Source organism: Terrapene carolina, unplaced genomic scaffold (assembly GCF_002925995.2).
Source record: "Terrapene carolina triunguis isolate 2854851 unplaced genomic scaffold, T_m_triunguis-2.0 Scaffold96, whole genome shotgun sequence".
NCBI classification, from domain to species: domain Eukaryota; kingdom Metazoa; phylum Chordata; order Testudines; family Emydidae; genus Terrapene; species Terrapene triunguis.
The window spans coordinates 53,376,071-53,388,247 of NW_020664447.1; the positions used below are offsets into that span (position 1 = coordinate 53,376,071).

The following is a 12,177-nucleotide window of genomic DNA, read 5'->3' on the forward strand; positions in this document are numbered from 1 at the left end:
TGTGTGTGTGTGTGTGTGTGTGTGTGTGTGTGTGTGTGTGTGTGTGTCACAAAAAAGATATGTTATGACTCCTAACCTACTAACTAGATTCTCTTTTCCTATGCACTACACAAATGTCTTATTTCTACTTAAATTATTTAATGATACACACAATGTCTTTAAAATAGTCTCTCCTATATCTTGGTGTATCATTTACCTTGTGAAAGGATACTTAGCTGAAGTTTTGGGTTTCCCTTTTGATGTTTAGCTATTTAAGTTTTTATCCTTAACCAAAGAGATATGTTCCTCCCTTTAATTGGGCTTCTATCTTAGTATAAAGGCCAATTTAACAGACTATGATTCTCTATAGTTTCTTTCATAATCTAGTGGTCTCAAGGTGCTTAATACTAGCCATTAAATACTATCAGGTTAAACACTAGACAAACTGAGCTGTTACATATGAAGCAGTACGTTGCCCTCTTACAATACTAGATTTTCAACGTTATTTCACTGAGAAGGGGTTTAAATGCCGGCACCTACAACAGGGCAACACTGATGTTATACTGCACTCTCAGCACTGGATCTGATCCTGGTGCTCAACCTCCCAGTCCAGAAGACAGAGAGTCAGCAATTAAGACATACTGATTCTGTAAAGTACATTCAGAATTCTACACTCTCTCTCTTATGTTAGAACCATAATGCCTGCACTTAACGTATTCATGCATATGCCTATGTAGTTCGAACTCTGTTCCTTCATATTTAATTCAGGGAATTGGTTCTTGAAAGACTAGCTACATTTTTAGTTTTTCGGCAAGGTTCTGTCACGTTCAGCATCTCTGTAACCCTTTCTGAATTATCGCCATCCTTATCCTTCAGATCATTCCAGATTCTCTCAAGCTTTTTTTTTAAACAAAGATGAAAAAATTTCCCTTTGCCAAGAAATTTCCTTTCCTCATTTAGTCCCCCTATTTCTATGATTTGACATCTCCACATGACAATCAAAGAGTAAGAAAGTCCGAATAGAATTAAAATGTGAATTTGTGCAATACAGAAAAAGAGGAATAAAGCTCTTCTAGCTCACCATACACTGAAGCTTTTGAAAGAGCACACATCTAAGCTGCATATGAGACAAAATTAATTCATATTAACTTACCAGAGTCTATCTGTGATGAGAGTATTACCAGTGATTGGGATGTTTCTAAATCATAAATGACTGTGCTGCCAGTGCTAAAAGATGTGACCATATGAGCAGGATCACAACCTATAAAGTCAACCGATGTAGGTATTCCATGTTCTAAGGAGAAAAGAAAAAAAAAGATTAGATAGAGAAATAAAACCCTTAAGATATCTTATAGGCTTAAAAAAGTTTAAATGATCTTTCCTATTTTTCTTCCACAGTAATTACCAAAGAAACTCCTTTTAGAGTTTTTACAAAATGCTGCAAAAAGAAATAAAGCAGCTTCCTTAATTATCAGCAATAATAATAATCAGCAATTTTAAAAAGTAAGATTGCCAAAACCAGCTAAGGTTTGTGCAGAACTCATTCCACTTAAAGAGCTAACATCTGAAGAGGAAGGATGTGATGGCTGTAGAAGGGAGTGAAGGCTTCACTTAAGAGGTTCATCACAGCTGCATTTCCTTGGAGCTCCAGTAGTTTTCCTTTAGTCCTAGAAATACTGCAAGTTGATACTTGGTTTGGGCAAACTGAGGAAACTAACTTATCCCCTTCCCATCACACAAATTTTTAAACAAAAATGCCTTTTTTAAAAAAAGGCAAACATCATGCTCACCCTTTTCTCCATTGTAAGTGCAAATGCAGGGCAATTTTTCTGGTGGATTCCATAATCTAATAGTGCCATCTGCTGAACAAGATAGCAAATGATTCTTTATACCACTATAAGCAAGACCCCAGACTGCATCTGTATGAGCAATTAATGTGCCAGCTAGAACGTTTGGCTCTGGAAAGGAAAAAAAATTCCAAAGTTAAAGCTTTTTACTGAAAATGAGAAATACTAAAAAACTGTTTTTACCTAGGTACAAAATAATTCCTATGGTAAACTCAAAAACCACAGTTGGTATTTTCCAGCTTCAGTAATTAATAGAATATAGATATCATAACCATGTAATAATCCTGTAGAAATCAGTAAGAGACAATCTAACCAGTAACCAACAAAAAAATCCCCCCCAAAATAAAAGGGAAATTATAGAATTCTGAACTAAACTGGAACGAAAAACTAAAATTGGATCCAAAGCAGGCACTTGTAATTTCACACATTGTGTGTGTTACTTTAGTTGTCAGTCAGTAGATGAGGTTGGAAACTTAATTTCAATCTCTTAGGCCTGGTCCACACTAACCCCCCACTTCGAACTAAGGTACGCAAATTCAGCTACGTTAATAACGTAGCTGAATTCGAAGTACCTTAATTCGAACTTACCGCGGGTCCAGACGCGGCAGGCAGGCTCCCCCGTCGATGCCGCGTACTCCTCTCGCCGAGCTGGAGTACCAGCGTCGACGGCGAGCACGTCTAGACAAGACGCGATAAATCGATCACAGAAGATCGATTGCTTATGGCTGGACCAGGAAGTAAGTGTAGACCTGCCCTATGTTCTATAAAATAAAATGGGCTAGTACAATGAATATTTTAGATAAATCAATGTAAATGTTTTCACGCAGTAATATGCTTTATTGAAAGCATATTCATAATAATCATTTGCATAACACCTATAATAATGGTATGATTCACCTGGAACTCCAATGTACAGAAAGAATTACTATTTTAATAAAGTTCCATAGTTACAGAGCCAACCAGATGATAACTGAGGTAGCAGTTACTCATTGATCTGGATCGCAGGCACTTTCATCTTTAATCAATAGTACAATATCAATTACTTTTCATGGCTGAAGGCACCTCAGCTGTTCGCAATGACAAATGAATAAAATGCAACTAAATGGCTATAAGTAAGGCAATTTTTCTTTCTTAAGACAACAGAAGGGGCTGGCCAGACACAGCCTGATGCTCTTCTCTGCTCCTGTGATGCTTCAAAGGGATGTCCAGTTATAGGGAGCAGAGAAGCTGAAATGTGCCTTGTTTGTAGCTGGGAGAGAAGGAGAAGAAAAGATCCGAGCTCTAGCAGCTGCTTTTACCAGGCTCTCCCTTTTCACAAACCTGACAGCTCTAGGATTCTCGTGTAGAAGAGTATTTATACCCAGTGCCAGCCTCCTTGCCAAAAAAATAACATGAAAGAGCTCTTGGAGGCTTTCTTTCTGCTTTGGGGTGAGTGGCTCCAGGAAAACATGTCCTTTCTTCCTCTTCCCCTCCTTCTCCAATATACCTTTAAACTTCCTTCATATCAGGCTTTGGGCATGACCATCCCTGCGGCATTATTTATTTATTTAATTTGGGAGCAGAAAAGGACAGGGAGGGAAGGAACAAAGTGAGGGACAGGGATACAGTAATCTTTTAATGAAAGGTTTCAGAGTGGTAGCCGTGTTAGTCTGTATCAGCAAAAACAACGAGGAGTCCTTGTGGCACCTTAGAGACTAACAAATTTATTTGGACATAAGCTTTCGTGGGCTAGAACCCACTTCATCAGATGCATGGAGTGGAAAATACAGGAGCAGGTATAAATACATGAAAGGATGGGAGTTGTCTTACCAAGCGTGAGACCTCTCTGGCTTCAAGATTAGGCTAGATAAGTTTATGGAGGGAATGGTTTGATGGGATAACATGATTTTAGTCAATTAGGCAATAACAGCCATCGCTGGTAAAATGAGGGTCTGGCTAGAGAATCTTGCCGGGAAGGAATTTTCCTCCAGGGTAGATTGGCAGTGGCCCTGGAGGTTTTTCGCCTTCCTCCGCAGCATAGGGCAGGGGTCGCAAGCTGGAAGATTCTCTGCAACTTGAAGTCTTTAGATCACGATCTGGAGACTTCAACAGCAGAGTTAAGGGAAAGTGGGGGGGTCAGCTTTTGTGGCCTGCATCATGCGGGAGGTCAGACTAGATGACCATATTGGTCCCTTCTGACCTTAAAGTCTATGAGGTCAGTCTAACGAGACAATTCAATTAACAGCAGGATACCAAGGGAGGAAAAATAACTTTTGAAGTGGTAATGAGAGTGGCCCATTTCAGACAGTTGACAAGAAGGAGTGAGTAACAGTGGGGGAAGTTATTTTTCCTACCTTGGTGGTGCCACAAGGACTCCTCGTTCTTTTAATGAAAAACGTAATTCAGAAAGAAGCTAGAAATATCTAACAAAACCTGCCTCTCCAGCTGGCACTCTTCTGACAAACCTTAAGAAAAATTCACTCAGGGTTCCCAAAACAATGCTTCCATCCTAAATATAGGGCTGCTCACAGATGGACCCATTTTTTTTCTGAGCCCTACACCAGTTAGGCTTGAGGAGTCTTCATTAAGGGAGTGCCAGATCTTGCAGTCAGATGTTCAATAGATACCAATGATTCACGCATACACAGTACCAAAATGGAATGTCAGCATGAGCCTGTAGAGGTGATTCCAATAAATCTGATGGTACCATGGATGAGGGAGCTGAAGAAACTGGTATTGACCTTGTAGCTGAATAACTTGGATCCCTCCACCTGCCCTGGGTGGGGGCTCCTCAGGCCCCCCACCTAGGCCAGGTGGAGGGTCTGCCGTGCCTCCCCACAGCTCCCAGCGCGGCTCCCCCTGACCCGGCTTCGGCCGGGGAGGAAGGGCGGCTTGGAGCCGCAGACCAGCCATGGTAAGAGCTGGGTGGACAGCTGTGGCAAACCCTCCACCTGCTCTGGGTGGGGATCTAGAGCACTCCCCGGGCAGCTCCACAGGTCTCCCCCCACCCAGGCCAGCATGGAGCCCAGCCGGGGAGCCGCGGTGGACCTTCCACCTGCCCGCAGTGCACGGGGGAGGGGTTTTAGAGCAGCCCAGGCCATGTCCCCACCCCCAAGGCTCCTCACCCGGCCGAGGGCAGGTGGAGGGTCCGTGACTCTGCGTGGGCTCCCACAGCTGCCCACAGGTCTCCCCGACCAGGCTCCAGCAGTGGGGATGCCTTGGAGCTTCAGCCTAGTCCCCAGTGTAGAGCCCTGCACATCTGCAGATATCTGCATCCACAGATACCTGCATCCACAGATACATTTGTGTATCAGCGCAGGGCTCTAGTGATCTTGACTTCTTTTCCTTTTAAGAACTTAGAAAATTAAAGTTATGTGCTTTTTCAGTTGAAAATCTTATAACTGCAGCAGGAGAACTCAGAGAGAACACTGGAAACAGACTGATCCGACAGACCCGGCAGTGTTAGATGTTACAGATGTGTCCAAAAGCTATATCCTGAGTTAAATTTCCTTTCTGTTCTGAGACAGCTTGCTGAAAGAACAGCAGTTAGCACATGTACTAGGAATATGTCCCATACGTAGACAGTAAAGACACTTCCCATGAGTGCCTCTGGCTGGCATTCCAACATTACAGGAGGGGCACGTTTTAAAATCAAGAAGCTATGTTGGCTACTAAATCTATCACAGGATACTAGCACCTAACAATGTTAAAACTATCTTAAAATACTCTCACTAAAATACTAAAAAAGAACTAACCTAAAGCTGACTAAAACAAAAACTATTTACAACACATGAAACTACGCGAGTTTAAAACAGGATTACTGGGATTGCTGAAGTGTTCCATCTCTGGCCCAATGCTGTCAGTGGAGGGAACAGTGACAGTTGGTCTGCACTGCACCTTTATGTCCTCCAGAGAAGTGGGGAGATTCCATGAGCATGGGCAGACTGAGAGGGGACAGCTAACAAGAAAAAAAGTTTGATCTCTGGTGCTGGGGGGCACGCAATACCCATGAATCGAAGACATATAGACAACCACTTGATGAAGAACCACCTTTCCCTAAGTAAATTATGCCACTTTCAGTTCCTTTCTGCTCATTAAGTGGCTAGGCTACTCAGTCAAATCTACATCTAAATATTGTCCTAGAAGTATCCTAGCCTAAATGTGAAACTTATGTCACTATCAGAGACAACAGGAAATGGAGTGTGAAAGACAGACTTTTTATTTTGGCGCTGATATTTTTGGAAACAGATTTTTTTTTTTATGAGGTACGGTTACTGAAGGCACTAGCAAACCATAAGTTTAGGACATTGGAAAATTCTCAGAATCGGGATCACTGTGAACAAATGAAAGTTTTTGTTTGTTTGTTTTAAATAGATTCTGTATTAGTCCAATATGTATCAGAATTTTACTTTAAACTAGTACTCTTCATAAAATAGGGAGTTAGGAAGAACTCCTTTTTCACATAAAAGCTGTTACATCCTCTCCTAATATACTAGTTTTTCTACATAGAATCTGTATCTACACGAAGTGGAGATCATTAAAAAAAACAAACAAAAACATTAAAAGTTCCAGGAAAGCATATCAATTAACAGTTGCCAGAAACCACACTGAAAACAGTACCACTATCTTGAATTAATACATCTTCAATATCTGATATTTAAAATAACTTATTCCGAAGTCACTCTTAAGATAATTTTAAATGTTTGTTCATCAAAATGGTATGTATTTTAATTTCCAACTTAATTTAATGCACCTTCTAGATGTTACACAGATCATGTGTAAGATGACAAAAAGCACATCTGTAGCATTTAACACTACCACCACAAAAGAAACAAAACCAAAAAAATTAAAGGCACATTTCCTGCTGACTGGAAGGAAGGAAGAAAGAAAGGTAAATATATCTTTATGTACACTTGATAATTTTAATGATGGGTTCGGTAGAACTTAGAAAACAGTTTTAAAAGTTCTGTGTTTCTATACCACTTTCTATCTAAGGATCACAAATCACTACACAAAAAGTGAGCAAGAACTACCCTGATTTTACAGGTGGAAAACGAAGGCACATATATTAAGCACTAGTCTCACTCAGAAAGCCCATCAATAGCTTTAGAACAAAAATAAGCTACAATATCTGTACTGGAAGAAAGGGTATAAGCCTCTTCTTTATCTGGGGAACTAAAAATTATCAGAGAATGAGATAACATACTTTGTCATACTTATACATTTGATGTACAACATGCACATATCCCACCTTCAGAATACACAACATAAATGATATATCTATACTGTAATCATAGAGTACAAGTGCAGCTCAAGTAGACATACCTGAGCTAGCTTTAATCTACTTAACTTGGGTACCAGAAGAGTGAAGCTACAGCAGTGTGTGCTTCAGCACAGGCTACACAAGCCTACTCAGAACCCTGGGGAATTACTTGTCGGGCTAGCCCACACAGAAGTGTGAGATACTACAGCTTCACTGCTCCAGTACCCAAGATACCTGAGCCAGTTGTAATCTAGCTATGTTTACTTGAGCTGCAATCACACCCTGTGACTGCAGTACAGACATACCCAAAAGCACATTAATAAAGATTTGTTTGTAGTAATTCAGATAACCTGTGACTTTCAGAACCACCTTAGAATCAAACAATAATAGTATTAGAAGTCTCATCAAGGTCTATATGCTGACAATCTTTCATTCTCAGAAGACACTTACCATATGTATCATAAGGATCCACATTAGGGCTAGGCATATTCCACCACTGGATGGTTGCATCAATGCCACCACTAAAACACTGTTCTCCGTTAGAACTAATTGCCAATGACAATACAGGTCCACTGTTAAAAGAAAAAAAAAAATTATTTTACTACTGGCTAAAGTATAGAGCAGAAATGAAAATTGTAAAAGCATGTGTTTAAAAAACACAAGACAACTGAAAACCATTGCATTCATTTTTCTCTGCAAAGTTTAATTTCTAATGAAATAGTAAAATGATTCTATTAAGATTTTTTTTTGCAACTTTATTAATGGTGCTTGAAAACAATGGCATAAAAACCTCACACTTCCCAGAAATAATCTTACCTACAAGTCTTTCTATTAAGATTCAATGTATTACATAAAATTCTATGGGAAACAGAATGGTTGAAGTTGGTGAAGAGAGCTAATAACTGATGACATCAAGAAAGCTGCAATGTTAATGTCTATTTTGCTTCAGTCTTCATTAAAAAGGTTAAGGGTGACCAGATACTCAATTAACAACAACAAAGGGGAAGGAATGAAAGCCAAAAGAGGGAAACAGGTTAAAGATTATTTAGATAAGTTAGATGTATACAAGTCGACAGGGTCAGATGAAATTCATCCTCTGGTACTTAAGGGACTAGGCTAAAGCAATCTTGGAACTGTTAGCAATTATCTTCAAGAACTTGTGGAGGGTAGGTGAGGTCCCAGAGGACTGCAGAAGGGCAAGCATAATACCAATCTTTTAAAAAGAGGAACAAAGAGGACCCAGGGAATTACTGGCCAGTCAGCCTAACTTCAATACCTGGTAAAATACTGGAACAAATTAAACAATCAATTTGCAAGCTCCCAAAGGAGCTTATAAGAAATAGCCAGGATGGATTTGTCAAAAATAAACCATGCCAAACCAACTTAATTTCCTTCTCTGACAGGGTTACTGCTCTGGCAGAAAGGGGAACAGTAGATGTGACAGATCTTAATTTAAGTGAGACTTTTGACACCAAATGACATTCTAATAAGCAAACTAAGGAAATGTGGTCTAGATGAAATTACTATAAGGTAGGTGGCACAACTGGTTGAAATGCATAACTACAAAACAGGGAATAACTGGCTAGTTGGTAGTACTTCTGAAAATCTGGGGGTTATAGAGAATCACAAACTGAATACGAGTCAACAACAATGTGATGCAGTTGCAAAAAAGGCTAGTATTTTGGGGTGCATTAACAGGTGTGTCATTCACGAGACACAGGAGATAACTGTTCCCCTCTACTCAGCAGTGGTGAGCCCTCGGCTGGCATACTGTGTCTGGTTTTGGGAACTACACTTTAGGAAAGATGTAGAGAGAGAGTCCAGAGGAGAGTAACAAAAGACAAAAAGTTTAGAAAACCTGACCTATGAGAAAAAGTTAAAAAAACTGGTAATGTTTAAGTCATGAGAAAAGAAGACTGAGGAGGGACTTGATAACAGTCTTCAAATATGTTAAAGGCTGTTATAAAGAAGATGGTGATAAATTGTGCTCCATATCCATTGAAGGCAGGACAAGTAGTAATGGATGTAATCTGCAGCAAGGGAGATTTAGGTTAGATATTAGGAAAAACTTTCAAACAAGGGTAGTTAAGTTCTGGAATAGGCTTCCAAAGGAGATTGTGGTATCCCCATCATTGGAAGTTTTCAAAAACAGGTTGGACAAACACCTGTCATGGATGCTCTAGGTTTACTTGGTGCTGCCTCAGCGCAGGGGGCCGGACTTGATTACTTCCAAAGGTGCCTTCCAGCCCTACAATTCTGTGATTCTATGATCCTATAAGGGAAAATGTTGGCTGCCACCACCACACAGACCAGGAAGCTTCACTTCACTTCTTGGCAGAGTCCCCACCTGCCGCCCATTATGTTGGAGGAAGAATTAACGCCATCTGTTACAATCCTTCCAGGGCCAGGAAAGGGGGGGAGTGGGGAGCAGGGCCCTGCCTGCACACTGTGGCAAGAAATGAAGGCAGGAGCAGGGAGCTGGGCCAGCCCCACAGGACAGGAGCCACCACTGTGGGATGAGTGCGAGGTGGACTTGCTCTGTAACATGCCCCCTCCCCCCGGGGACAGAATGCAACCCTCCTACATGGTCATCGCCCCCCCGCCCCCATTTTCAAAAAGTGCACCCATGATTTTACACACCATTTCCTCCTAAACCCATAATTTCTACTACATTTATCATGACTTTTTTGTGACTTTCGATTAAAAAAAATGCTATGACACATCTGAAGCCCTATACAGAGTCTCTAGATTATTTCAGACACAGAAATGCTGCAGGACCCAGACACAAATGTAGTTTCAGTTTTAATTTTGGATTATCTTGTCCATCAGTTTAGGCAATAACATTTATAATAGTGCAATAGGTTTACTGCATTTACTGTTTTGAGATTTGGGATAAACACTGGGAAAAAAAAAAAAGACTGCATCCATTACAGCCACTTTTGAAGAGTAACTGACTGTCATAAAATAATAAAAATAAAAAAATCCACAAGCTATCTAGAAATCCCCCCAATTTTTTTCTCCTTTAAAAAAACAAACCAAACCAAAAATCACAGAACAGGGCATATACCGGAAACAATGACAACTATCCATAACAGTATGCCATCTACCTTTCTGTACAGATATTCAGGGGTTCCCAAACTTCACTGTACCATAGGCCCCTTCTTACAACAAAAATTACTACGCGACCCTAAGAGGGGGGACCGAAGCCTGAGCCCCATTGCCCAGGCCCTGTCACTCATGGCGGAAGCCCTGAGGCTTTGGCTCTGGACCCCAACAAGTCTAATGCCAGCCCTGGCAACCCCATTAAAATGGGATCATGACCCGCTTTAGGGTCCCGACCTACAGTTCGAGAACAGCTGAAATATATTATAGAGATTTGCAAGATCTCATCTGCTGAGTTCCTCAGAATGTTACTCCTGGGGCAATTCTGTGTCACTGTGCAGGAGCAGAATTCATGTCATCTGCAGATTTCTTTGTTTCCCCGCAGAAAAATGACTTCTATGGGGAAGCAAAGGGAAGCCGAAAGAACAGTCACTCGCTCCTCCCCAGCAGCCTGTACAGCCAGAGGAGATGTCAATCATCACTGGAGGACATGGGCGGGCTGAGCAGGCGTGGAAGTGAGTGAACGAGAGAGACTGTCCCTCTTAAGCTTACAAGAAGTGGAAGATTGGACAAATGACCAGGAGGAGTATAAAAATATCGCTCAGGCATGCAAGAGTGAAATCAGGAAGGCCAAATCGCACTTGGAGTTGCAGCTAGCAAGAGATGTTAAGAGTAACAAGAAGGGTTTCTTCAGGTATGTTAGCAACAAGAAGAAAGTCAAGGAAAGTGTGGGCCCCTTACTGAATGAGGGAGACAACCTAGTGACAGAGGATGTGGAAAAATCTATATACTCAATGCTTTTTTTGCCTCTGTCTTCACAAACAAGGTCAGCTCCCAGACTGCTGCACTGGGCAGCACAGTATAGGGAGGAGGTGACCAGCCCTCTGTGGAGAAAGAAGTGGTTCCGGACTATTTAGAAAAACTGGACGAGCACAAGTCCATGGGGCCGGATGCGCTGCATCCGAGGGTGCTAATGGAGTTGGCGGATGTGATTGCAGAGCCATTGGACATTATCTTTGAAAACTCATGGCGACTGGGGGAGGTCCCGGATGACTGCAAAAAAGGCTAATGTAGTCCCCATCTTTAAAAAAGGGAAGGAAGAGGATTCGGGGAACTACAGGCCAGTCAGCCTCACCTCAGTCCCCGGAAAAATCATGGAGCAGGTCCTCAATGAATCCATTCTGAAGCACTTAGAGGAGAGGAAAGTGATCAGGAACAGTCAGCATGGATTCACCAAGGGCAAGTCATGCCTGACTACCCTAATTGCCTTCTATGAGGAGATAACTGGCTCTGTGGATGAGGGGAAAGCAGTGGATGTGTTATTCCTTGACTTTAGCAAAGCTTTTGATACGGTCTCCCACAGTATTCTTGCCGCCAAGTTAAAGAAGTATGGGCTGGATGAATGGACTATAAGGTGGATAGAAAGCTGGCTAGATCGTCGGGCTCAGTGGGTAGTGATCAATGGCTCCATGTCTAGTTGGCAGCCGATATTAGTGCCCCAAGGGTCGGTCCTGGGGCCAGTTTTGTTCAATATCTTCATTAATGATCTGGAGGATGGCGGGGACTGCACTCTCAGCAAGTTTGCAGATGACACTAAACTGGGAGGAGTGGTAGATACGCTGGAGGGTAGGGATAGGATACAGAGGGACCTAGACAAATTAGAGGATTGGGCCAAAAGAAACCTGATGAGGTTCAACAAGGACAAGTGCAGAGTCCTGCACTTAGGATGGAAGAATCCCATTCACTGTTACAGACCTGGGACCGAATGGCTAGGAAGCAGTTCTGCAGAAAAGGACCTAGGGGTTACAGTGGACGAGAAGCTGGATATGAGTCGACAGCGTGCCCTTGTTGCCAAGAAGGCTAATGGCATTTTGGGCTGTATAAGTAGGGACATTGCCAGCAGATCGAGGGACGTGATCGTTCCCCTCTATTCGACATTGGTGAGGCCTCACCTGGAGTACTGTGTCCAGTTTTGGGCCCCACACTACAAGAAGGATGTGGAAAAAT

At 41.9% G+C, this 12,177-nt stretch overlaps 1 protein-coding gene across 4 annotated transcripts in view; it reads right to left on the reverse strand.

Moving 5' to 3' along the window:
• STRN3 (striatin 3) overlaps nucleotides 1–12,177 on the reverse strand; it is a 92,751-nt gene that overhangs the window by 4,058 nt on the left and 76,516 nt on the right. For all 4 annotated transcript variants that reach the window (XM_024196049.3, XM_024196048.3, XM_024196047.3 and 1 more), the window contains 3 exons: nucleotides 7,519–7,640; nucleotides 1,770–1,937; nucleotides 1,133–1,273 (listed from right to left, as the gene is read on the reverse strand). In XM_024196049.3, the coding sequence (XP_024051817.1) occupies nucleotides 1,133–1,273; nucleotides 1,770–1,937; nucleotides 7,519–7,640 (431 nt within the window). The remainder of the gene's footprint in view (nucleotides 1–1,132; nucleotides 1,274–1,769; nucleotides 1,938–7,518; nucleotides 7,641–12,177) is intronic.